A 12,854-nucleotide genomic window follows, 5' to 3' on the forward strand; every position below is an offset into this window, starting at 1 on the left:
TAAATTGTATCAGTAAATGGGACCTGGCACTACTTGAGTCATGGAGCAGCTGATCCAGAACAAAGTCGGCCTTGTCGTTAGGCACTAACTCTGTGTTGTCAGGTAAAGCAAGCAAACAGTTTGTTTCCCAGACAGAGTTAAGTCACGGCATGCCCCCACCACACACACACACACACACACACACACACACTGCCTCCAAGAACAGAGACATGCCACTAACCAAATGTCACATGACAGCCTTCAAAATAAAGCTCTTGCATAACCATGAAGGCCTGGAAGCAGAGAGTCTGTTTACAATGATCCAGTCTGAAGTTGGATGACTTTCTGTGGGCGTCTGTGTGTGTGTGTGTGTGTGTGTTTTGTGTACGAGTACGTGTGTCTTTCCATGCCCCCAAACATCGCATACATCTTATCCTTCTGATGTGCATCAGCTGAGCACAGCGTGGTTGTTGCACTTGGTTATCACAAAGCGCGCAGTACAATTTCAAAACATCAGCTCAGCCACAACATGAAAAAACATGGAGCCCAAAAATCAACAAAGAGCATGTGTTGTCCTTAAAAACAATCTGAGGTCTGTTTTATGTGTGTTTCTCTGCTACTGACCATCCTGACTGTCTGTGTTGGGTAAAATTCATGAAAGCGTGTTGGTGAGCAGACAGAAATATGCACATATAATACAGACAAACTTTATTTACAGGTGTATCTAAAAACAAAAAAACATGTTCTCCTTTACAGCTGGTGCTCAGAAGGAGTTATATTTAAACACACACACATTCCCAGTCCGACCACTGAGCACCGAGCCTCAAAATCAACAACACACAGCATGTATTATACACAATATTCTTTATTTCTCAGGGTATAAAACTTCTGTACAAACACTTCTTTCTCCGACTGACGTCCTCAGTTAAACAGAGAGTTCAGTGTGAGCGGGATGTGGCAGCTGTTACAATGTTTTTACATGCAGAAAAAATGATGTTTCACACAGGCTGAGTGGGGCGGTTTCCTCGGAGAAGCTCTCAGCTGGTGCCCCATGTGAGTGAGCTCAGGTGTGCTTCAGGGGGTATCAACCTCAATAAAACAATGAAATCTCAAGAATGAGCCGCTCTGTCTGCTTCCCCAGGCGGTCTGCTTTTGTTTAAACTCCCTGGGCTTTATGGGAAATTCTTGTGCAATCAATAATTAGGAATGTGTGGGAATTAAAGTCTACAAACACTGATTTGTTTACAGTAATCCAAGACCCTTTCACACGCAGAAACCGTTTCATTTTGTATTATAAATTCCAACACCACATTAATCACAATAACTGAGGTCAGCCTTTGCAGCCATATTGTCCGGTCCACATCCAGACACCTGTCCCAAACACAGGACATTAACATTTCTGTCTAACCTTCAACAAAACACAGACTTTCCAGCACAATCCTCAGTCTGCCTAGTGGACAGTCAAGTTCATGTCTCTTCTCTGACCATCTTTAAACACAATAGTTCACTTTCAGAGACCCATCTGTTCAACATTACAAAGCCGTCCATCTGTCATACAGGACTCACACTGCTGTGGATCAACCTGCCTACTCTGGCTCCTGCAAAGCAGTTAACACGTTAAAGTGAGACAATGTAACATGTATAAAAATAAAAAAGATTATTACACATGAAAAGTTGAATTTGTAAGTGGAGACATGCACCGTTTTTTAATTCAATATCTTCAGGAGTTTCACTGCTACAGCCTTACTTGCTAAATTAGAAGTTCAATTAGAAAGTTATGGCTCTTCTCTACTTGTTTTACTGTTAAACTATGTTCACTTGTGGCAGAGAGGACAGCATGGACTCTCTTTAAAGAAATACTTCACCCTCAAAATGACCATTTGTATATCAAGCTGTTCTCATGCAGTGTTCATACGGTTTCTGACGTAAAGTAATGCAACAATAGTCATACGTATCCCAAGTAATCAAGATCCAGTAATTTGAGTGTAACCTGCATATTTTGGAAAGCTGTGATCATGTGATCAATGTGCTGATGGAAGAAAACAAGAAAGTGCTCCTGTAAGGAGACAGGTTGGGTCACAAAACACAGGACTTTCCCCAGGAGACCAGTGTGAACTTTGAGACATTTTAAGGTCTGTCCTCACCATGTTTCTTTTCTCTTAACCTAACCACAGTAACTTTACTTGCCTAAACCTAACCTCCGTAACTTCACGTTATCATATAAATAGTTACGTGAGCTTTTTCATAGAATATTATACGAACCGTTGCATTAGGGAAACGTTCTTGACATACATAATGATTTACTGTGATTTTATTGAGAGCAAACAACGCATTTCACCCATGGCTCAACAGAATCTTCTGTTGAGCAAACCTGAAGAAGCCATGGGTGAAATACGTTGTTTGCTCTCAATAAAATAACAGTAATTCAGTTCAGTGTGCGGTGGTTTATGTTGATTATTCTATCTGAGACATTCCTGTGTACCAGCACCTGATCCTTCGGACTGGCTGTACAGGGGGAGTTCTGTTTACTTATACATATTCATTTATTGATTGACATGGGACCACCTTTCACAACAGGTAAACTACATGTTTTTACAAACTCTCACACAACTCGTCTCATTTATCCAGCTGGATGTTCAGTACTTCCCAAACACATGCATTTTCGCTAAAACCTTAAAATGTAAAACTGAACTAAAAGAGAAACATATCTGCTCTCTTCAAAGCCAGACTCAAAAACTATGTTTGGGTTTGGTTTTGTTTTAGCAAAAATGAATGTGTTTGGGAACTCCTGAGTATCTGACTGGATAAATGAGTCTTGGATTATACTGCATGAGTTGTATGAGAGTTTGTAAACAGATGTTTTGATATAGTTTTGCTCTTGCTAAACATGGCCCCCAATGAATCAATATGTTTGCTCTCTGTGAAGGCATGCCAGAAAATTAAAGGTAACACAGCATGACTAACTGATATACAAATGGTCATTTTGTGGGTGAAGTATCCTTTAAAGGAACATAGCATTAGCTTAATCCAGCAGGAGTTACAGGTTGGATAAAGAGAGGAGAGCAAAAACAAAGACCGAGTCATCCTCAAGTCGTTGCCAGAAACATGCAAGATATTGTTGTCATCATTTATATTGTTTTAATACATTTAAACAGAAATAATCTAACACAGTGACTCTCAGTATAAAGCAGGCCAAACCACGTGCTGCACGCAAACAAACACTGCGACAAACTTACTGTGCTCTCTTTAAGTTATACATGTATGCAGGTAGAACTGATGAGACCTGACAGAGGAAATGCCAGCTATCATAAGGGTCTGTGTGACCTTTACCCTACTTAAATCCACCATCAGCTAAGACTGCACACAAACAGCAAGACAAGCAACTTATTATGCCTTTTCCCCCCAAGCAAGAAACAATGCATTTGCTATCATGAGTAAAATGTCGACACAGTGAACCCATTCAGTCGCAGTCGTAACATCTTCAGCAGAGAACTGCCAAACAGCTCCAGTCTTAAAATCTGGAGTCTCAGTTTTATACACAGGCCTAACATCGACATTTCAACTTGAGATACATTTTAGATTCAGCTCTCTCTTTAGCAACACTGTGTGCGTGTATTAGTATACAACTTGAACCCAGATAGTAGAAAACACAGCAGATCAGTTTGGGTTACACACAAGGATATTTTTGCAGAAAAGTCAAGTGTAAGAGACCAAATTTTAGTGCAAAGATCAAGCTGTAGTGTTTTGGGAAACTTAGACGCACAAAACAGAAATGTTTAGAGGAGCTGTTAACTAACTGGGTGAATATATTCTACAGAGTCGCACAAATCCTCCTCTATGGTTGTGCATGTTGTGGCAGTCTTGTCTCAGTTTGCATCAACTAGACAGTTAACGTTTAGTTTAACTTTTAACTTAAGCCTTACATTTAACAGGGATTCATGTTGATAAAATTTTGAGGCACACCACAGCTCACTCCATTCACACCAGCAGAGAAACACTAGAATGGTCGGCTTCACTTTTGCAACATTAACAAGGCTTTCACCTTAAACTTAATCCAGGGTTCAGACGCCTTTTAGCCCAGAGTTTACAGCTTTCTTAGCGCTGAGCTAACAGCTATCAGAGATCCCCAACTCTTAGCCCAAGAATGACTAAAACCCCTCCAGAGCAGGGTTGTGTCTGTTTATTTATTTGTTTGACTTTGTCAGGAATATAATTAGAAACATGGGTTATTATAACTGGTGGGAATTACTTAGCACAAAAGTAGCAGAATATTAGTTGTCACATGAAACATTGTTGTGAGATGGAAACAGTTGTGACGGTGTTAACCCTGAACCTTTAACCTTGTCCTTTCACCGCTGAGTTACTAGTCAGACAAAGGTTTAACTTGTCCTGGGATGTATTCCAGACAGATGCTTAGGTCAAAGTTAGACTGAAGAGCATGAGTGAAAATTATTTTTGTCTTAATGTCTGATCAATATAAGTTATGCTGCACACTAAATGATGGCAGATCTGCTTTGAATCTATTACAGACTGCAACCTAGTTGCACCCTTTTTCCTCCCTGCTGCAGTGACTCTAATACAAAGAGCCATTCAGATGAAGGCACTGTAGAGAAATAGTTGTAAATTACTGGATTTTGTTCTAGTTTTAGTAGCTACAATGTACAAAGGAAGGTGTGGCAGCTGAGTGTTTGACATCTACACATTTTCTTTTTATTTGTGCTTTAAAACACACAAAACTTAATCTATTGAAGATAAAACAGGCTACGGAACTATCAGAGCACACAGACACTAAATGTCTCTGTTGTATTAAAGCATTATGAATGCAGAATGGTATAAATTACCACTGGTTACTTCTGTAATAAAGCATATTTTGGGTAAAGGGAACAAATGCAGAGCGTCAAACATGACGAATCAAACTCATAACTATTAAGAAAAGACTTCACATACTTGAAACTTCACAGTCTTGGATACACAATTGCATTGAAAAGCTAAGAAATAAAACCCATCTTTGTTTATTCCCCAGTTTGTTCCGAGTTATTTTATCGCGGCAAACCAGCAGAAACAAACAGCCAAGCTCATTTTGTTAATTCAAACACATGCAAAGAGGATTGGTTGATGTAATTCTGTTAAGTGCTCACACTTACAGTAAGGCGGTTTAAGTGTGCAGAAAGATAAATCCAATATACACCAAGCAGTACAAATATCTGAAACCAGTTTAGTATTAGTCTGCCTTTCAACTTTTGCCCTGCGGATGCTAGTTACTGGTTGACAGGATGAACATTTCAGATCCTGGTAGTTTTGTTTTAGACTGGATTCCTTCTTTGCATGTGAAAAAGGCCTTCTCTACAGAAGTCACTTGGCTACAGCACTAAGCAAAGTTGTGGCTTGTGGGACAATGTGATAATAAAGAGAGGACGAACATGAAAACTGCAAAATATTCTATTGCCTGATAAGGTCAAGTGCAAGCCAGACTGCAGAGTCCTATAGTGCTAATGTCGGATAGATGACGATGATGAATGATCACTTTTGACCCTCATTGTGGACAAAGACATTGGCATTCTTAGTTCTGTTGCAAATAAGACAGAGTATGAGACGTGCTTCTCAGCCACAAAAAACGTATTCACTGTCTGGCTTCCTTCTGGGCCTGACAGTAGCACGATGTGAAGAAAAACCACACTAAGAGCCAAGCCAGACTTATTTACATAAATAGCTCAGATCGAAACTAAAATAGAGGACCATGTAAGTAAACTATGATCAGTGTTTCAGATTAGATTTTGTAAGCTGTGACCAGGATGAAATTATTGACTGTTTAATAAAATCATTCATTAGAGCAACAGTGATCCCAGTTATAAAAAGAAGCTCTAAAATTAACCATGGGCTTGATGAGTTGACGAAGTTCTGACTATGATAATGTCAGGTGATCATGTCTAGGTCAGAAAATCCAATATGTCCTCATCTTGTCATAAGTTAATAAGGACAAAGTTTAATTTCAGGGAAGCACTATTTTAGTCAGCAGTTCCTTCTGATCATTAATGTTGGAAACAGGTTAGACAAATGATGTTTAGTTGCAGTTCCAGTAAGTCAAGCTCCTCTCCAGGTGACACAACATGCTCACATATATCCATACTAGGTTGGGACACCAGAACACTAGACTAAAATTATTCCATTTTATGTGTTTGACACAGAGGAGACTGTTCTTGTTCAAATCTGGGCCGCTCTAATCATAAGCAACATTGTCACATCCACCATGACATAGTCCCAGTCCATACCAGTTAAACACCAGCAGAGGCAGACGCACCTTCTCCTGCAGAGGGCTCGTACTGGAGGCAGGCTAAGATTCAAACCAGGTCAGAAAAAGGACACGGCAGTACTGCTGTATTTTCCCAGCAGGTTGTGATAGAGCTCAGTAGTAAATCTCATCCATGATAAGACTTAAAGCCCCTCTTTGAATAAAAAACAAAAACATTTCAGATCTGTGACAGTCTTACTTTGGTTCCCAGCCACAGTCCAGTCGAGGTCCTGCTCAACATCACGCTCCATTAGAGAGAAACCCAAACTCGGAGCAAGTCCAGGGTACCAGAGACCAGGGTAAAGTTAACATCGGAGTCTAAGACACAAACCCATTGCAGGTCTGCTTTAGGCCACGCAGCAGTACCTTTTCCACCATGACTTAGACAGACTCTTCATCTTGTCAGGTGTCTGCCTTTGCTTTTTGCGTCGTTTCTGTTTCCCTCTCGAGTGCTTATGGGAGCTGTAGTTCTGCAGGCTGGCCAATATGGCCGTGTCAAACACTTCCTTTAAATTTTTTTGGGTCAGGGAAGAGCACTCCATGTAGGCCACAGCACCAATCTCCATCGCACAGTCCCGGGCATCTGCTGGGTCCACAGGTCGCTCCCGGTACTTAGCCAGGTCAATGAGAACCTAAAGAGAGGAGGAAGCATTATGTTAACACAGGCCTACTTTTGTTGTTCTTGTATCAGTGAGACTGCTCCTTTAAAGTGATACGTTTGTAAATCTGTCATTTAGATCATGAAGAGGTGTAGCCTCTTTTTAATACTTGTGGTTTTGTTTCACTTTTGTCAGAATTAGGGGACTATTTTGTCTGGATTAAGGCAAGAACTTGTACTCCAAAGTCACTTCACCTTGACATCTTCTCGGAGGTCACACTGTGTCCCAACTAGGACCAGAGGCGCGAAGGGTGCATGTCTGCGGATCTCTGGAACCCACTTTTCAGGAACGTTCTGGAAGGAAGCAGGACTGACGACGCTGAAGCACAGCAGGAACACATCTGCACTCGTGTAACACAGAGGCCGCAGCTTGTCAAACTCATCCTAGAGGGGTCGGGAGAGATCAAGAGAGAGATAATGTTGAGGATGAGGAGAGTTCACAGGGCAGCACCATGATGGTTTTCCGAGCATTTTGACAAAAGACAGAAGTATTACTGGCACAACATCCTGCCAATCCTGTCTATCCTGTCACAGTTACTGGTACCGCTGAGCGGCGTCTGTTTTTAATGACAGATGACAAACTATGAGGATATGTCTAGTTTCTCCCCCTTCATCTCTGACTCTCCTTCCTTCCTGTGCCTGTGATCCTCCCATTTACTCTGCCATCATATCTGAAAACACACTGATACAGCAAAAATGCTTTTAAGTGTTTATATAATGTGTGCGGATTCTTTATCTATACTATTTTTTTGATTATTTCACTTGTTGAGACAGATTCTATAACTTGCTTTAAGGAAAACATTAGCTCTAACCAGTTGAAGCTCATTCTAAGAACATTTTTATAATTATTTATTCCTTAATTAAAGATAAGATTTACTGCCACTGAGATATAAAATGCATCACTTCCTGTGTGCCAGAGGACTTTTCCTTGAAAAAACCAACCAGACAGTTTCCTGGACAGACTGAGCCCATCTAGACAAACACTAACTGAGACGTCCACTGTAAAACATGTTTAGTTTAGGACCAGTCGTTTTGTTAAACTCTTCATTTGTCAAATTATTATCCCTTATGGTAGCTACTTCTCAGAAAACAGACATATCAGATTATCATAATAGCTACTGTCTATCCCTCCCACTCCACTCTGCAATCCCAACATCTAAAAGGAAAAAAGAAATAGTAATAGTAGTTCTAATAATTTGACTGTAATGCTAGGGGGGAAAATCAGCAAATATCTTACAAGCATACAGTTTTTTTCTTTTTATCCTTATGTCTTTGTCCATCTTTCCCCCTTCCTTTTCATTTTTATATAATATCTGCTCTCTATACTCTCTTCTATCTCACATAAAACAGTTAAACATAAATCCTGTGCTATAATATCTCCATTTTAAAGATGTATCTAAATGTGTCCTTCCATTTGTTTACTTACAGTGCCTCTTGTTTCATCCAATTTTTTGTTTTCTGTTTAAATGCCGCTGCTCTTTAAATTCTAAAACGATATTCATCAGTTTGTTGAGAGAGCTGCTGTGGTGTTCTGCCAAGTAATACGTGCTCTGGCCCCAAAATGAACGAAGGACTAGTCTTAATCTATCTGCCAATTATCTTCAGGCACGCCATGGTGGTCAAACTCTTCTGTTATATAAAGTAGAAATGGACAGAGCCAGGGTTCCCACACATTTTCATGGACAGAATTTACAAACTTTTCCATGACTTTTTAAGCACTCATAATGTTTTTGTCTTCAGATCCAAACTCTATTCAAACATAATTTTAGCAAGGTGGCATATATGAAGGTGGGATGTGGGGGATAATGAAGACATAGGTGGTGTTAAACTAAACACATTGATGCATATTAATTTAGAGCTACATTAAGTTGACAGCTGCAGAAAATTGTTGTAACAATTTCATTGTAGTCAAAAAAATTCCAAGACTTTTCCACCCCTGGAAAATGTGATTGTGAAATTCCATAACTTTTCCAGGTTTTCCATGACCGTGGGAACCATGTAGAGCTGCAAAACTTCAATGTATTAAATGAAAACTCCAACTATAGTGATATTTTTATGACCAAACACTTGATGTTGTTAAGTTTTGGAAAAGACCATTTTAGTTTCCAATTTTAAAAAAAACTTTTGTGGGGTAGACTAATGATGGTGGCGGTGGTGGGGGGGTGGGTACTATGTGATTCAACTGCGGTTTAATCCAGCCAGGGAACTTTGTGACATGTCTCTCCATGTTTCCTGTGCAGCTCTACACTGTCAATTATCAAATAAAGGCAAAAATGCAACAACAACAAAAACACAAACATGAATGTGTGTTTTAGTGCAACACTCAGACAAGAAGGAAAGAAAGAAAGAACTGCTCTCTCTTCATCAAGTCCTCTGGTCAGACGCATTGTTTCAAACACAAATAAAACAACAACAGGAAATGCTGCTGCTCTCTCCCCCGTGTGAGTGAATGATGTGTACGTGTGGGTGTGAGTGTGTTTGCGATGAGATCACTGACCTGTCCTGCTGTGTCACAGAGTTGTAGTTTGACTGGCTGCCCATCCACTGATACCACCGCTACACACACATACACACACACACACACACACACACACACACACACACACACGTATACACACCATGAGACACAGTGTAGATATTCACTGGAAAAACACATATGTCCAACAATACAGCTGGTAACTATTTAACTACTTTTAAATTAATACAGTAAAGGAATGATTAATCAATGAAGAGTCAGGCCAATCCTCAGAATATTCATCTATTGTATATGATTACTGATGATTTGTTTAAGTCATTAAAGGAGTCAAAAATCAAAACCAGTCCTGGTCACAACTTCAAAGTGGGTTACATGATGAACTATAAAGCTCACATGAAATAATGTAAATTAAATTGGACATTTTACTGACTGAAAGACTAATAAATCAAACTTATCGATGGCTGCTCTATAAATAAATAAAATGTCTTCAGCCGCTGTAAAATACCACATGGCCACCCACAGGCTACATTTTATAATGAAGCTTTGCTTTAGGATCATATTTCCATCCATATGGTAATAAATGTGTTTATAAACACATAGGGGAGACTGGGATTGGTTGGCATATAGCTACTTCCTGGTCACACAAACATAAATGTAGATCTACTATGTTAAAACCAAGTGGCAACATCTGGGGCTGAGAAATGAAGCCAACATGGAAGTGCCAAAAACTGCAGTTCTTTACATGGCTACTTGAGGCTGGCTCCAAAAGTGAGTTAATCTCCACAGACCCCTATGTTAAAATGCCCATCTTTACAGCAGGCATAAACATGTTTTTACAGCCTGGCACAAAAACAAATTTTGGTCCCTATTGTTATTTTCCCCCTTCATGACAACTCAACAATTTACATTTTATCAAGGCTTAAAGTTACACTTGATTCAGAGTGCCAGCCTCTTGCCCAAACATGGTCACTTATGGCTCTAAAAAACAAAGATGGTGATGGCCATAGTGCCAGAATCAAGGCTTTAATACAGGAGTCCATAAACCAATGGCTGACATCATGGTAGATATGTCCATTATTTTTACAGTCTATGTGTGAGCCATATTGTAAATATGTAGCTTCCCTTTAATAGACAAAGGGATGCTTGCTGGCTAATGTAACTGCTTCTCAAAGTTGGGTCTAATGGGAGCACCCACCAGCTCAGTGGGTAGAGTAAGCGCCCCATATACAAAGGCAATGTCCTTGCCACAGCAGCCGCAGACCCAACTCCAGCCCAGAGCCCCTTGCTGCATGCTGTCCGCTCTCTATCCTCTATCTGTCCGGTCATCAAAGGCCAAAAAGCCAAAAAAAAGTAACCTTAAAAAAAGTGAGCAGGGTTGGCTGGCACATGTGTCAACCGATTGTAAAATTAACTGTTGTAACTATAGCTGTATTCTAAAAGGTTAAAAACAGTTATTTTATTGTTTGTTTGTTTGCTATTATTATTTTGAATGGGAAATGGCAAAGGTAATTTGACATTCCAGTGATCATATTTTCTGGTCTTGCCAACTAACCCCAAAACATGTGTGAACCAACCCCATGATGGAGTCTTTAACCACAAATCTCCAAATTTCAGAAAACATTTGTGTACCCAAAAACATATCTATTTATTTCTGAGACCTTAACCTTTCATTTGCTGCTGGTTTGACTACTTTAACATAAATAATGCCAGAGAAATCCTGTGTAAGAGAGTGTAAAGTGTGCCAACCGACCCCGGTCTCCCCTGTGCATTGAGTTATAACTGATACTCCATCTTTACCTGAGAAGTTGTCAAACGCCGTGGGCACGTACTCGGTGGGGTACCCGTTAGTGGTGTAGCTGACCACCAGGCTGGTTTTCCCCACAGCTCCGTCCCCCACCAGCACACACTTCACCCGCCTCTCCGCTGCTCCGGCTCCCGCTGCCCCTGCCCCTGCACCGGACCGCCGCGTCCTGCCGGAGCCCCTGACCCTCCTCGGTGGGACAGGCGGAGCAGGGGACACCGGTGCCGGCTTGTAGCCCCCGTCGCCCCGCGGAGGCATCTGGCAGGGAGAGGAGGGTGACATGTAGGCTGAGGAGACCCGGACAGGAGCGTCAGTCCCGGTTCGGGCCAGTTTTCACATCGTCCATTCTTCCGTTGTTATCTGCCGGGACACTGAGCCGTTTGTCAACTGACTTTTGTGTTGTCGCTGCTGTCCGCTTCCTCCTCGTCTCCATGGTTTAGTTTGAGAAAGTTTTAGCTGCTGCTCACCGCACACAGACCCCAAACTGACTCTGTGTCCATGTTCAGAGTCTTGGTGGATTTAAATCTGAATTAAAGTCCGGTTAAAGCAGCTGAGATTGAATTAACGGCCCCGTTTGTTACAGTCTGTGTGCGTCCAGCCGTCCAATGGACACACCAGAGCAGACCCGTCCCAAACTCCCCTTCATATGACATCACAGTGTGTGTGTGTGTGTGTGTGTGTGTGTGTGTGTGTGTGTGTGTGTGTGTGAGAGAGAGAGAGAGAGAGAGAGAGAGAGAGAGAGAGAGAGCCCAAAATAATAATAATAATAATAATAATAATAATAATAATGTTTCATCTAAATCAGCAAAATTGAAATCAAACAATTAAAATAAATAAAAATTAGACTTACTCAGATTAAATTAATTTAAGAAAAATTAAGAGAGAGAGAGAGAGAGAGAGAGAGAGAGAGAGAGAGAGAGAGAGAGCGAGAGCCCATACTAATAATATTGATGATAACAATAATAATAATAATAATAATGTTTCATCTCAATCAGCAAAATTCTTAAAAAAATAAATAAAATAAATAAATAAATAAAAATCCCTACTCTTATTTTCTGTTCAGGTTTACCATCAGAATCAGAATCAGAATCAGAAATACTTTATTGATCCCCGAGGGGAAATTATTTGTGTTACAGGTGCTCCTTGCAAGAGAAGAAAGATACATGAAAATATGTGAAAGAGTATTTACAAATATATAGTTAAAATAAACAGGAATTATTAACAAAAATATAAAGTAAATATATATACATACATATATATATATATATATATATATATATATATATAGTAACCTGAACAAGATTACCAGCCTAGTGTCATCCTCATTATTCATAATTTCCCCAAAAAGTTTGTCAAGTTTTACCTTTAATCTTTTGCACAAGGCGTTTGCAGTTTTGTTTGTCATTGCATTTCTTACCTCTTTTTGTTTTATCCTTCCATTACAGTCTGTTATTTCTACCTACAGTGTTGACATACTTGACCCACCAACTCAGATATAATATGACTTATTTGATATTCGTTTCATTAACTTACAAGCCCTATAATATCGCAGCAAGTCGAGGTGGACCTAATTTTATCTACTTTATATCATGTTGTTGGGTAGATTAATAACAATGCATCATATTTCATAAACTATCAAAATATTTTGAAT

The 12,854-nt window shown here is 40.0% G+C and overlaps 1 protein-coding gene across 1 annotated transcript; it reads right to left on the bottom strand.

The window, feature by feature from the left end:
* Window positions 1-703: 703 nt before the first annotated feature.
* On the bottom strand, window positions 704-11,837 carry rhoua (ras homolog family member Ua). The gene is made up of 4 exons (XM_049596140.1): window positions 11,200-11,837; window positions 9,424-9,482; window positions 7,122-7,310; window positions 704-6,900 (listed from the first exon to the last, which is right to left on the bottom strand). The coding sequence occupies exons 1-4, from the start codon at window positions 11,483-11,485 to the stop codon at window positions 6,616-6,618; spliced, it is 819 nt and encodes a 272-aa protein (XP_049452097.1). The 5' UTR covers window positions 11,486-11,837; the 3' UTR covers window positions 704-6,615.
* Window positions 11,838-12,854: the final 1,017 nt, after the last annotated feature.

Source organism: Epinephelus fuscoguttatus, linkage group LG2 (genome assembly GCF_011397635.1).
Source record: "Epinephelus fuscoguttatus linkage group LG2, E.fuscoguttatus.final_Chr_v1".
NCBI lineage: Eukaryota > Metazoa > Chordata > Actinopteri > Perciformes > Serranidae > Epinephelus > Epinephelus fuscoguttatus.